The 14,807-nt window shown below is 37.6% G+C and overlaps 3 protein-coding genes across 3 annotated transcripts in view; 1 reads left to right on the forward strand and 2 right to left on the reverse strand.

Annotated features, from left to right (window-relative positions):
• Positions 1–5,927, forward strand: part of LOC112462975 (Y+L amino acid transporter 2) — an 8,806-nt gene extending 2,879 nt beyond the window's left edge. The window contains exons 2-8 of the mRNA XM_025029083.1: positions 1,274–1,492; positions 2,008–2,278; positions 2,655–2,778; positions 3,267–3,467; positions 5,042–5,191; positions 5,298–5,475; positions 5,616–5,927. Of these exons, the coding sequence (XP_024884851.1) occupies positions 1,274–1,492; positions 2,008–2,278; positions 2,655–2,778; positions 3,267–3,467; positions 5,042–5,191; positions 5,298–5,475; positions 5,616–5,677 (1,205 nt within the window). The 3' untranslated portion in view covers positions 5,678–5,927. The remainder of the gene's footprint in view (positions 1–1,273; positions 1,493–2,007; positions 2,279–2,654; positions 2,779–3,266; positions 3,468–5,041; positions 5,192–5,297; positions 5,476–5,615) is intronic.
• Positions 5,928–7,151: 1,224 nt separating this feature from the next.
• Positions 7,152–12,924, reverse strand: LOC112462976 (transmembrane protein 231-like). The gene is given in 8 exon segments (XM_025029084.1): positions 7,152–8,827; positions 9,063–9,476; positions 9,639–9,914; positions 11,371–11,621; positions 11,823–12,030; positions 12,091–12,213; positions 12,488–12,651; positions 12,738–12,924. Coding segments are annotated over 8 exon segments (1,704 nt in total). The 5' UTR covers positions 12,877–12,924; the 3' UTR covers positions 7,152–8,698.
• Positions 12,925–12,932: 8 nt separating this feature from the next.
• Positions 12,933–14,748, reverse strand: LOC112463056. Its single transcript, XM_025029227.1, has 3 exons — positions 14,381–14,748; positions 13,424–14,042; positions 12,933–13,007 (listed from the first exon to the last, which is right to left on the reverse strand). The coding sequence occupies exons 1-3, from the start codon at positions 14,746–14,748 to the stop codon at positions 12,972–12,974; spliced, it is 1,023 nt and encodes a 340-aa protein (XP_024884995.1). The 3' UTR covers positions 12,933–12,971.
• Positions 14,749–14,807: the final 59 nt, after the last annotated feature.

Here is a 14,807-nt window from a genome sequence, read left to right on the forward strand (position 1 = left end):
CCGGTTATAAGAGCGAACTGTCGCGTTGCAAAAGACAAATTGATCAAATAACGACGTACTTAATCATCGACAACATAACGAATGTCTATAAGAAAAATGCTTACTTTGCACTATTGATTCTCTCTGTTTTCGACACAGCCTATTTTTAGTGCTGATATTTTATCTCCGATATCAGAGCTAGATATCGCTCACTGCATGTTTGTGCAATTGCAGACGTTCTCACGGTGCTCTCAAAATTAAAAAAGAATATTGAAGCTGACATAATGCATTAGCCAGAACATTCGCAACTATAATAAATTGAATAAATTCCATAAAAGTCAAGACTAAACCGATTCTTGATTAAGCAACGTACAAGTTATAAGAGAGAAAAGTGTAAAAAATATAAGAAAAAATGAAAAAAACCAGATGGACCGCAAAATTTGGGCGGATCCGACGATGATAAGCGAGAGAGATATCGCAAAATTGCGGAATGGAACGGGCATACGATAAAGCGCATTGTATATCATTGCAGGGATGATTTGTGAGGGAACAAAGTCGATTCGCGTGATGCAGATTGCGTGTTGGAAATCGACGAATACAATAACGCAGCTGATGGGTACACGTACCCGACTTGATCCCTGACCTGATGATAATTAAACAATGTTACGCGCGTTATTGCATGATCGACTATCGATGACGGATAATAGCGGAAATATTTTCTGTCCGAGTGACCTCTGACATGTCGAGATTTTTCCGCGGTTTTAAAAATAAAAATCGATTGAATTGGACATCTCTCCGCTCATCCGAGTTGATTAATGAAATTTTATATATAAACTAGTACACGTAATGCATGGATAATCATACAAGACATAATAACGTAAAGCATATGATTGCATTATCTTTTTCCTTAGGTTTTAGCCTTCTTTTTATGTTAATTTATTTTATCAGTTTATTTTTATGTTAATTTATTTTATCAGTTTATTTTTAGCAACTTATTTCTCTCTCTCTCTCTCTCTCTCTCTCTCTCTTTGTCAATTTATTTTTATTTTATTTTTTATTTTTTATATTTTCCTATATCTTTCTTTCATGCACATCTTAATTATCTGCCTTAATCCCACTCAGTTTTAATCACTTTTTTATCTGGATTACTCTTTAAGCGAGATATAATTTGTCAGCTGAAGTGATTTTTATCAGATTTTATCAAAATTTTTTATAATTTTCTTTTATTTCTAATAGGAATAAGTCGGCTAAATTAGTAAAAAGAATTAGATGAGATCTTTTTGCATCCATGCAGGTACGATGATCCCCAAATCCGGTGGCGATTACGCGTACATCAGCGACGCCTTCGGACCTTTGCCAGCATTCCTTTACCTCTGGGTGGCGTTGTTCATCCTGGTACCAACGGGGAACGCGATCACGGCACTCACGTTCGCACAATACATATTGCAGCCCGTATGGCCCGGATGCGAGCCGCCATATGCAGCGGTGCGACTACTTGCTGCCGTGATCACATGTAAGATGAATACATATGTTTTATTTTATTTATAGTCTATAGTAAAATATATAGAAATATATGATGTGATCTAATAAAAAGTAGCCTTCGGATAACTTTTATAAAAAGCTTTCAGTTAATTTCTGTTAACTGTCTTTTAATGTCTTTATTGTCTTTTAATATAATATTGATTGCATTAAATTTCTGTCAGCTTTCCTTTCTATTCAACTAATTGATATCTCTCTCAGAAAGTGCAGACGATTTCGCATCAATGGCTGTAGACAATTGCGCGATACCTGTGTAAATGTTTGTTGAACTGGCTAAAAGTACCGTGACGCACGTAATGAAATTTAACGATCGCAAGAATAAAGATTCGCGCGAAAACACGATGCAAATGTATGCGACTTTTAAATATAGCTCGGAGAAACGTTATTCATACTCTCATCAGATTGTTTTCACACACGCGGTTGCGGCGTGTGCGAATGCAGCGAATAACAGCATATGTATGGCAATTTCACCGTTGTTCGCGTTCGCAGGTCTGTTGACCGCCATCAACTGCTACAATGTCAAATGGGCAACCAGAGTGCAGGACATCTTCACCGGCACCAAGATCTTTGCTCTGATAATTATCATGGTCGCCGGTTTCTGGTGGCTCTGCATGGGCCATACGGAGAACTTTCAGCATCCGATGGCTGGCACCAACACCCAGCCCGGTTACATCGCTTTGGCAGTTTATTCCGGACTGTTCTCCTACTCGGGGTGGAATTACCTCAACTTTGTAACGGAGGAACTCCAAGAACCCTACAAGTAATTTTCGTGAAATGTGTTGGAATTAATCTCTCCCTGACCACTTTGCCGGGTCTCTATCGCGATTCTTTTAATTTGCAGCAAGAGAACAGGGTAATACCGGTCAGATCATATCGAGCATTTTCTTATTTTCGGTAGAAAATAATACGTTGCGTTATTATTAATTTATATAAAATTAATGATATTTTAATAACATTTTGTTATAATTAAAATTTATTTATTATTTATTTGTAGAACTTTGTCTTATATTTTATTAGAAATAAATATTTTTATTTTATCGAAGCGTGTTGATATCTACGAAGACGATAACGTAAAATTTTTTACAGAGACTTGTGGAAACCTTCCTAATGATCGTTGTTTTTAATCACTTTCGCAGGAATCTTCCAAGGGCGATTTGTATATCATTGCCGCTGGTGACAGTGATTTATGTTTTCGCGAACGTCGCCTACTTCGTCGTACTCACGCAGGATGAAATACTCGCGTCGAATGCCGTCGCTGTTGTAAGTACGCTTTTCTACGTTGTTAATAACGATTGTAGACACGTGAGGTATCGATCCACGATTGGTTCGCTGCCAAGTGATTGCGCTCGCACTCGCAGAATATTTTATCGTCAAAAGAGAATATAATATAGATTCTAATGTATAAAGATAACACAAATCTTGAAAAGTAAATTTTAGAAAAGAAAAAAAATTATAACAACTTCAGTTCACGGAATTTCCTCGTGTTAAGTTGATCATAGGAACATTATATATTGAGCAATAAATAGAGGCAAGTGCGCCGAGCATAGTTTCTTGCACGTGCGTTACTGGTTTTCATCGAAGCAAGAAACGCGATAAAAATCAATAAATTATACGGTATCGCGAGAAGTGAAATCGATCCGATACAATCTATCTGATACAGATAAAAATGATGCAGTCTCGTAGTCCGCTATGATCAAGATGCTGTCCCACTTTCGATAGCCTAGTATTAATCGGAATTTCCTTTCTAGACCTTTGGCGACAAGCTGTTGGGCGTTATGTCGTGGATCATGCCGTTCTTCGTGGCATGTTCGACTTTCGGAGCATTAAACGGCGCGATCTTCGCATCGGCCAGGTTGTTCTTCGTCGGCGCCCGAAACGGACACCTCCCTACTGCCATTGCCCTCATTAATGTCCGCAACTTGACGCCGATGCCATCCCTCATTTTCCTCGTAAGTATCACATTTTCGTGAAATTGCAAAAAGAAAAAGATTAATAAAAAGGAATTTACTTTATAGAATTTATTGTACAGATCTAATTATATAGATCAATTAATTCTATACAATAAAATTATTTAATCTCTACTGTTCAATTTTCTTAGAGCGTCAGTAAAAGATGAAACGATTTTATTTTACTTTTAAGACATTTCACATAATATCTCTTAATCAATAATTTTCTCGCAAACAGAACTTGAGTAAAGTAAATAAATGTCGCGAACACCTGTTTAATTTTACGGCGATTAATTACAAGTCGCTCACCTTGAAGGTCATGACATTTCAATAATGAACGTATTTGTTTTGCATATCATTCTGATCATCACTGATAATTTCTTATGAATTATTTCTTTAGCACGTTATCGTCATGTAGAAGATCGTGCATGTTTGTACTGTATGTTTGTACTGTATACATTTGTCTGGCGATAACGGAAATGGGATGTGACAATGATTCACACGTAGATAAATGATAGACACTTCATTAATTGGCAAGATTGAGTTGCAACGTTATTCGATTTATCGCGAGATTTGTTTGTCCGAGTTCGAATTGATACATTTGTACATTTATACAATGATATCAAATCCGAGTATTTCAACCATATTACAAAAAATTATGCTTATACAATTTTCGGCTGCATTATCCATCTCTTCGGAAGTTTTTAGGACTCTTTAATAAGAATATTAAAAGAAAAGATCATACGTTTTGTAGCTAACTTAGACATTTTGCCTAAAAAAAATTCCTCTACATTTTGCGCGCCTTACTAAACTCGACGTCAAAGTAATCTGCGCTTCGCGTGCAATAATTCAGCCCATCCAATTGTCGGGAATAGAATTAATTGACGTATATAAATTGGGCCCCGCAAAATTACATTAAAGCTGGTGTCTTAATGAAATAAACGAATCCAGCCGGATCAGAGCGGCATGCGACTATGCAGCTTGACATCTGGATTTGCGGTTCGTTAATTAAGCGCGGTAAATTGATCCTTTCACGTCGCTCTCTGGCCCCGCGTCTCTTTGACGATCGGTAGCGGAAGTCTGCTCGCGATCTCCATTCGTTTCTGTGAACGAATCAAAAGGATCGACCGCGTTAACTCTGTTCAAAGTCATGTCATGCCGTCACGAGTTACGCAAACTATTCAATTTCTAGTAAAGATATATTATATGAAATTTAATTAATTAAGAGATTATAATTAATTCTGAGATGTTGCTCATCTTTTTAATATTTTAGCAACAGCTTTTGAGATACAAGAGATTCAGATAATCTATAAGATCTCCACGTAGATTCCACTTTTCAAAATCTACTTCATTACTAATCTACTTAATTAAAAAAAAGATTCGATTTTCTTTTTTCTTTTAAATAAAATATTAATTTTAGATTTTGTCGCAAAATTATTTAGAATCATGTGTTAAAGCGTTTTAATTGTCGCGATTCGCGATGAGTTCTAAAAGCGCCGATACGCACGCGGAGCAATTTTTCTATTCTTGTAGTCGGACTCCAATTCCGAGCGTTAAACTATAATTTCCGTTTCTAGTGCATTATCACCCTGGTACTCCTCATCATAGAGGATGTCTACGTACTAATAAATTATGTCAGCTTCGTTGAGGCTCTATTTACCACACTCTCCGTGTCTGGTCTGTTGTGGTTACGCTACAAAAAGCCCGATCTCCATCGTCCGATAAAGGTATGCGCGATTTTGCCATTTTAATTTATCGAAATTATCTAAGCGTCTTCTACCTTTTTATTTAATTGCAAGTGAAATCTCATATTTCGCATATTTTATCCTTCAGGTTTCTATAATTTTGCCAATCATCTTCTTCATAATCTGCGCATTCTTGGTCACCCTCCCGTGCTACGTCTCGCCGTGGGAAGTAGGCGTAGGCATAATCATAATCCTGTCTGGCATTCCCGTGTACTGTATCTTCATCGATTGGAAATCGAAACCCGCCTGGCTCATCAATGGATCCCGTAAGTTATACACGAGCTTTGGAAGCTTCTTAAAACCTGCTGCACATAGTCAGTCGCGTTTATGAAACGTACTGTTATTATATATATTATGTACTATTTATATACTATATGTTTATATGTCATTACATTTTTCTGTGCAGATAATTTGAATATGGCGTGTGCGAAACTATTCATGTGCGTGCAAGAAGACAAGACGGAGTGAGTGCGCGAAACTCGCGGTCATTATTACGAAAAAATCCATAATGTGACATCCGAATTTAAGAGTGCATTTCGCACGCATCGTACTTTTTCTTAGGTAGGTGGAAAGTTGTGAATAGATAAAACGCCGACCATTATCATCTATTGGACGGCCGCATGATTGCACAAGTATTAATGATAATGCGTGAGCGAGTGATGCAGCGAGTACTATCGTCGTTCATAATTTTTATATTCTATTCTATATATATATATATATATATATATATATATATATATATATATATATATATATATATATATATATATATTTGCGGAAATAATTTTTATACATATATATTCGTGATTATTTATTGTTTAACAAGTGCCTGTACGCGCCATTGCTGTAGTTTATTAGCGTGTAAATTATATTCAAGTGCCAATTTTTGACACTGCCCGGCGTATTCGAAATGTATGTTTCAAAGATACATTTAGGATAAATATTTTTTGATTACGTAATCCGTATACACACATATATGCCACATTTTCATGTTGGATTACACAGGCATAATATAAAATAATAGAGCAATATTTATGAAGGCATAATCTAGCAATTAAATAACGATTGTTAAATAACGAATCGATATAATTTCGAGACCAATTTTTTAAGACTTTTATGTCAATTATAGCGTTTTATTTATTCGCATTTATGGGGACTGTTATCTAATCATTTAAATATGAATTCAGTGACTATACTGATTTCGATTCCCGAATTGTATATATAATGGAATAATGTAAAGTTTGTATACATTGCACGTAAATATAGTCCCGATTAAAAGTTTACAAGGGATACATAAAGAACTCTGCTTTGATTATTAATTGTACGTACAACGTTATGTGATTTTGATAATAATCATTGATGAATTAGTTAGTTTAAAAATTTCCTTTCCCAACGAAAAAAAAAGAGATCCTAAGGAAGTAGATCTTTTCTTACTTTCAATTACCTAAGGAATGTATGTAGATCTTCTATTTTAAATGAATTAATCATTTGTACGATATTGATTAATCATTCACACGTTTACAGTTCATTGATCCCGAAAATTAAATATCATGAATGAAAAAGCATTTAAAAAGCGTTTATAAAGTGTTTAAAAAAAGAAGAACGGAATGTTTATATAACTGTATGGAGAACCTTATTATCTCTCGAAATGTGCGTATGACGTTCACGCTTTCGAGTATGGACTGTGAATGCGTCAAGTATCATTAAACGATATTTGTATTTTAATCAGATAACTGCTCAAGTAGGGGGTCATTGTAGAATTGCATTCGAGAATGATTGATTATGTGCCTTACACACGAGCAAGCAGATTTACATATTTTGTGAAACAGAATAGGGTATTTTGTACAAAACGCGCAATAATTAAGTTGTACTAATGGCAAATTGTGAATAATAACAGATACGTATGTACACCTTAAAGGAACTTATAGAGACAAATAACAAATCTTTGAATAGCAACTTTATTCCAACAGATTTGATAAAACGGCATTGTAAATCGCTTTTAAGTATAACTTGCAATTAGTTTATAAGCTGTTAACGGAGATAGGAAAGAGCACTCTTTCGTGCTGTACATTTTCATTCCTAAATACCTAAACGTAGAATGTGATGTGTGGTGGAAAAAAGACACAGTATATACCTATATGCCTGCCGCATTATTGAACTAACTTTACTACGGCAAATAGGCCAAAAGTACTGTTAATATGCGCCGAAATAAGACTAATAACGGTTTCTCACGTATTTGTAAATATTTTATTTATATTTAATCTTTATCTCTCATCTTTACTTTTGAAAATCTTGTACAGATATTACTTCTCGGCGCCATATTAAAGTCAACCATTTGAATAATTATTTGGGTCTCTTATTAATCTAGATACGCTTCGTGATACGTTCGTTCATGATGAGCTGTAGGGTCTACAGTCGCGCGAACCTTCGCGATAAAATGTTAATCTGAAGTTTTGCAAAGTTTTGCAAATAGACGTTAATATTTCAAACTTGTATTTATTTGGCACATACAAGTATATGTCCAACATAACGACTGTACAAACACTTCTACGAATAATCGATTGAGAAACATATAGAAAATCGTTTATACATGATAGTAGATTTTTTAGTCTTGCAAAAAATAAACTATCGTAGAAGCTCATAATCATGACTTCCGTTTCCGCGGAAGAATTTGGACGCAAATATCTTTTCTTTCAAGATATTGATATAAACTAAAATTTTACAAAGCGAAAAAACAAGCCATACTATTTAGTCATATTTTCGTTGTTCGTATTTACATATGCCATCAGTTCTTAAATTATTTAACAGCAACAGTTCAGTACACATTATTGAGCAATTTGTTTTCTTCATTCATTTAGTGAAGTTAATGAAATAGATTACTTTGTTATGAGCTTCCGATATTCAACGGGTAAATCTTGCAAACTTTTACCGAAAAACGCGAATAAGGATAACATTGCAACGATTCCATATTTATCTTAATAACTAATTTGGCATAATTATATAGAACTTGTGTAAGAACTTATAAGAAAACTTCGAGATCTTTAAGAAATCTCCTTTTGACGTGCAGGAGGTTTTTAAAAACGTCTTTGGCATAAATATGATCAAAATTAATATTTTTGTAGCCGGTACTCGTTTCTCTTCGCACTGCAAAGAGGACAGGTTATTAAATGAAAAATGGGAAGTTTGTATAAAGATCTTGAAATTCTCTTTTTTATAGATTCCTACGTATTTTTATTACAAAAATTAAAAAATGACTAAAAAAAACTTCCCGCGCGCTTTTTATTTACCTGATAAGCTCGATGCTCTTCTTGGCTACATCTGCTTGTGCATTCTTCTTGCGGCAATTGGGCAACAAAATTACACTTTGGTTTTCCTAACGCAACAAAGAAATCATTGCCGGCGCGAAAAAATCGGAAAAAAATCACGTCGTTTCGAACGTCTCTTCTCAAGCAAATCTCTTCCGGCTTTCTACGATGAAATATTCTGCGGTCAGCCTTCAGCAAGCGGCGGCGTCACCCAGCCGTATTTTTCATGCGTCCTCACCAAGTTTTTGAATGTCTCTTCGGCCAATTGCCGATTGTATTCCTTGTTCGGCTTTGGTACCCTCGCCACTTGTGCCTGCCAAAATCAAAACTCACATAAATCTGAGAAATTGGTAAATATAAATACGGTTAGTAACTAATTTTTTCCTAATTTAATCTTTATTTTCTTTAATCACAAACAATAAGATAAAACTGAATTTTTTAAAATTAATTGAAAGATTATTCTATACTGGACTAACATTCTCCGTGTCTAATATTGTGCGATTGAAGGAATTAGTTATTTGGTGCAGATCAAAACACGCAATGCTTACCTGGCCCTTTACAACACTGGCCGCAAACTGCATAATCATCGACTCGACGCTATACGCGCAGCACCATCCTCTCGGTGTGAGAAGCTCCATGCAAATAGCACCGCCATGCATCACGAAGCCCTGATCGATCCTCGGCGAGATTACTCTCATAAAGGGCGGCGCAAACGGGAACTCCTTTGGAAAAATCACGTGCAACAATATGTGAGGTATCTTCAGTTCGCGCATATCGGCCGCCAGCTTGCTGTCCGGATCGATCTTGTGCAATCGAACAAACCACTCGAAAACATTGTCATTTACGAGTTCCACGGTGAAGGAAGAGTCGCCACGCTGTGCTCTTTGGATCCTGTTAAACTCCTTCATTAGCCGACGCAAACCGATGTCCTTGTCGCAGGCGGCTTTGCACTCGTTGTTGTCCTGCACGAGTAAAGCTGGTTTAAAATTCTCAGGATATCCCAAGTATAACTACAAAACTATAGATAAAGAAGCTATTTTATCGTGCTTGTTCATTAAAGAAAAACAATGATTAGATCTTGTAATTTTTTTTTTTTAACTGAACCAATCGAGAACTCCATGCACCTTTGCGGATTTCTTTGCCTTGAAGAAACAACTACGATCGGCATGAGTGGAATCCGGATTTTCCAGTATCGGTCCGTCCACTGGAATGACGGCATCTGGTCGGTGATGGCGATTTAGAAGTCTCCTCGATGGCGAATTAGTCGAGCTGCTGGCTACCTCCGGTTCGGCTATCTTATCGGAAGATCGGAAGAGCTTCCGGATGGCGGCCACCACTTTCTCCTTGGATTTCGTGGACATGGTGAAAGTACCGTGTCGCTACTTTACTGGGTCTCGCGACTCTGCGTTCAAAACATTTTTATTTGTGAGACATTTTTCCAAGACCATATCACGCAAAGATTATAATGATTTAGTTTATTAATATTCTCGGTTAAGAAAAAGAATTAATGGAATATTGCAAAGGAAAGAAAAACGCATTTGTAGGACAAATTTTTAATAAAGTGTGAATTATTTGGGTTATAATGGGAGAAATCAACGTAAATGAAAAAATATTTACTTTTATGGGGAAAAATGAAATTTATTAATGTATGTACAATACATGTATCATACGTATCATAAAGTAATTCCCTCAATTCATTAATTATATCAACTCTAGGCCTTATTGCGATTAATTTTCCTGTCAAATCAAATGCGTACAAACTGCTGTAAAGATCGTCAATCGAATCATACATAACAACACATTTTCAGAAAGTGATATTTTCGTCTAATTTCTTATATCTTAAAGATACCTTACAAACTTTCGATAACATTTTATCCCACTGGATTTTAATTTTTCGAAGTAGACAAGTATTTTTGTGAAAACATTTATAAGATATCTTCGATTTTTCGTAGAACTTTACATTGTGTCCTAGCTGATCTCTCAGCAATTGATTGGGAAATTCCTATCCGTCGTGTCAACTCCTGTCAGTCAGTCACCCTTAAGTTATCGAATTATTTATTTTCATAAGAAAATCCATCGACGATGTCAGAATGTTTTAAAGTCGCACGAGGGTGTGGAGTGTCGGAGCAGCCTCTCTTACGGAATGTTTAGCTGCTCGGAACGAGCCGAATACTGCCGATTCACTGACTTGTAATCTAACATCTGACTCACCCATTCTATCATCGGTCCTGCAGTGCTTACGGCTGACAGATTGTCAGCGTGCGGCTATTGTGTACTACTTACGTAGGTACACGCGAGAACGGTGAAGATGCGAACGCCGAACATGGCGCAGTCTCCACCCTCGTCGAACCACCAATCGACATCAGCCACGAGAACGAGCGAAGGGATAGACGCCGACGTCAACGACGATACCGGCGCTACCGTCGTGAACGGCATATAGTCGGCTACCTTTTATCGATCCAATTTGTATGACCGATAGCGTGGCTGATAGCTGCGATAGCGCGCAACCGGCAAACGCTGCTTTCTTTCATCGATAAAGGCCGACTTCTGATAAATTTTATCAGAAGTTAAGAATGTTTATAAATATTTTCTGATTGTTTACAATACAGTCGTTTACGTTAAAACTTCGACATCCAATTGTTTTCAATAAAGGGATTACTGTACTCCAAATTTTTACCAAAAGAATATCTGCAAATGCGTCGAAGAATATTATATTATTACAATTGACTATAATAGGAACGGAACAATCCACGTAGCGCGAAAAATAAAAAGAAAATTTATGATCGCTTGTGCGCGCAAGATGTAGGTTTTATTTACCGGATAAGATTTATTCTCCGTTTATTTTTATGTATTCGCCCACGGTCTTACAATATACGTGTTCAGGTATCTATTGGTGAATAGAAACACCAGGATATGCTTAGCGACATATGCGAACACGAGTAGACACGACAGATATTGCATCCACGCCCATTTCAATTCCTCCCACACGCTCGGCTGATAGTAAATAAAATTCTCCGCGTAGAACAACTCGCCAATGACGACCACCGCTTCGTCGCTAGAGAAGCCGGTTCTCCACGTTACCCGTTCGTTCGTGATTCTGGCAGAAACTATAAGAAAAAAAAATACGCCGTCAATAATCTCTGCACGTATGACAATCGGCTATGATCAACGTGACGCTACAAATGGTTTAGAGCGTTCTTCTTCTCCTTCTTTCTTCATTGAAAGAAAAGAGAAGAGGGATGCTTCGCAGCATTCGTAGCGTCACGTTGACCGTAGCCTCGTTTACCGGAAAATATGGGTACACATACACTTCCGGTTATAATTGTGCAACAGCAATTCGGGTAGAGAATAATCAGCCAGCTCTATGCTGTGGTTGTATGTTTCGTAGAGGCCCTCGCTGCGCAAAAGTCCCTTCTGTCGTAGCTCCAGATCGCCGAAAAATCGTATCTCTTGAGCCTCCTGGGTTAACATCCGATCAAACACGCCGATAGATTCTATCGTCGCTTGGATGAGATGCTATAAAAAAAAATCTGTTAAACAGGAGGCAAGCTTATGTATGTAATGACGCGAATGTACCTTTAATTGGAAATTGAAGAATAGCAAGAGTCGTAGAGATTTCACTGGCTTATCCGTATAAAACTGAGCTTCAAATCTTAGCGAATCTTTTTGCCCATCTTTGTTTAAATCGGTCTCCCGTACCTGAATAAAAAAGTATAAGTGTAGAAATAACAATTAAATAATAGTTAATAATTAATAAATAATTTAAGTAACCAATGATGCTTTAATAAGTAAAAATTGTATAATATTGCATACAATCTTTGCATTAGAAACGGAATCAATGGCTTGTATTTAGCATTAAATATAAGAGACATAACTAAAGGCCGAATAAAATACGTGACGTAAATGGTTCGCAAAAAGTCAAATTCTATATTTTTAGCACCGTTAATAAACAACCTTTATTCTAATAAACAACCTTGATTATTGGGCAGTGATCTTCGATATCGTTTTCCTTGTACGTCCTAAAAGTGGAACATACAATGGGCTCCTTAACAGAGTCGACTTCCGCGAGTAACAGGTATTTGTATATAAAATGCACATCAGGCATTTCCGCGTGCATTCGATTTTTTATCCAAATACCTGAAATTTAAAATATTAAGTATAAATTATCGTAAATTACTGCGCGTATCTGAAGTCCGTGATACGAAAGGCGAGTCGATTCTTACCTCCCGCATTGTAAATTATAAAAAGCGGCGTGATCAAGGATAACACGATGAACAGAAAGACAACAATCGAGGCGCAAGAATGTATTCTACTTTTGTACTTGTAAGTGACGGAATTTGAGAATATCTCGATCGCTGCCATTGTGATGCCACGTTCGTCGCCGCAGCAACGTCCACAGGTGCGAAAGCGTATAGACGCAGGTGGACGCAGCTGTCGTTGCACGTGGGGATACGTTCTCATCTATGTGTTTTTCCTTCCAGAGAAGGATATGGCTTGGGGGGAAAAAAAAGCATTTTGTTGTAAAAGTAGCTCTTTGCTTTTGAATTGGTTGCATTTTAAAGTATTGATCGTTGTTACTTTGAAAATGATATGAGTGTCCCAGTTACGTTCTTGTAATGAAACTAGAATCTTAAATGCAGATCTGACGATTTACGAAATTTACAAAGTTAGAGAATTATGAAAGTATTTGGGATTATATATTGTATATTAGAAAGACAGTAATAAGTAAATAAATCTTAATGAATATTAGTAATTTAATAACTTAAATAAAATAATAAATAAATAAATTTATTAATTAGTAAATAATAAACAAGTTAATAAATATTTTTCCTTCAGAAGAAAATGAATTTACAATAATTTTCGGCGCAAAAGTATTCACGTATATCGTTTCTGAAAGTTCGAGTCGCACCTTGGAAACATCATGCTCGAGATTCGCGTTTGCACACTGACGTCTGACGGTGATTCGCCACCTGACCGCTGTATTCGATTCCAAATCGCGATCTTTCGCATCCCCCGTTGGCTCTGTAGACTTATCCTCCAGAGATTCTTCAATGTACGACAACGATTTGCCATCCACCCCGAGATCTCCGACGACACCCTTCGCGGGTTTTGCAAGATCGAGGGAACCTCTTCGTACTCGAAACGGCGACACTATGTACTTCCGGTTTCGTCCAGGGACAAATTTATCTCGTTCTTTCCTGGAGGACGCGTCTCGCGCTGCCTCGTCTCTCTCCGCGCGCGGCTCTCTTTCGCTTCCAAAGAGAGGATTAAAAGATCCACGATGAGCAGAGTCGTCCCGAGTTGGAACATCGTCCTGAACAGTTGTAGAGGACGTTGTCCAGGAGGTAACATCGGTTCTCGTACTGGACGTCACTTCGGAGATATCCTCCGCAAACAACCGTCTATTTCTGGAAAAATTCGAAGGGTCCTCGAACGGACGTTCAGATTCCCTCAAGTCTGGACGCAGATCGGTGAATTTACTCGGAATCCCGTCTCGCCAGCCTGAAGACTTCGCTCGACAATCCAGCCTAAATAAACAATTTTAAAACTCAAATAAGTCAATTATTTAATATTTATTTTTAATCACCAAAATTAAATGTTAATTAGAACTCATGTAGACAGATTTAGATATTTATATTTTCTTTCTTTCTTTCTTTCTTTTGTTAAACTCTTGTAAGTATCGGTAAATAATGTTATATTGTACTGTTTTGGAGTTCTAAACCCTTTTAAAGCCGAAAGACACAAAATAAATATCTACCTATCTAATCAGGACTCATATTTGCATAATTTAATAATCCAAACCATTTCCAATCTCATTTTAATAAATTGGATCACACAAATCAACTTATCTCGCGGATGGACTTGCCTTCTGTCGATCGAGTCTCGACGCTTGTTCTTGTTCGCGAAGCGTAAGGTCTTGTTCGTCGCGGATCTTCTGTCCGTCCCGAGTCTCGTCGACGCTCCTCGCGTAGCGTTATCCGCGAGATCGGCCGAGATCGCGAAGAGGGCGAGTGGCATGCGTCTCACGACGAGCTTCTCGACGACATAGTCGCATTCATCGGGATCGTACTCGACGGTCCCGTCCGCGCGTGGTTCGCTACCGCGTCCGAGGCAGCAGAACAGCGCCTTCAACCTCGCCACTCTTCCGTCCGTTCTGCCACCGCGAGCCCTCCGGTTCTCTTCCTGCTTCTCCTCGTCGTCGCCGACGGTGGAGTCCGCGGAGTCGTCGGACATTTTCAAATCCTTTGAAACACGTGCGGCAGGCAGGCAGGCGCGCGCCCGCGCGCGCGCGC

This window comes from Temnothorax curvispinosus, unplaced genomic scaffold (genome assembly GCF_003070985.1).
Source record: "Temnothorax curvispinosus isolate PA1 unplaced genomic scaffold, ASM307098v1 QBEX01012990.1, whole genome shotgun sequence".
Taxonomy (NCBI): Eukaryota; Metazoa; Arthropoda; class Insecta; order Hymenoptera; family Formicidae; genus Temnothorax; species Temnothorax curvispinosus.

Coding starts and splice junctions, on each gene's coding strand:
- LOC112463056 (XM_025029227.1), bottom strand. CDS start 14,748: ATGTCCGACGACTCCGCGGACTCCACCGTCGGCGACGACGAGGAGAAG. Junction 14,043..14,380: donor CGAGACTCGATCGACAGAAG/GCAAGTCCATCC, acceptor TTGTTTATTTAG/GCTGGATTGTCGAGCGAAGT. Junction 13,008..13,423: donor TCGAGCATGATGTTTCCAAG/GTGCGACTCGAA, acceptor TTTCCCCCCAAG/CCATATCCTTCTCTGGAAGG.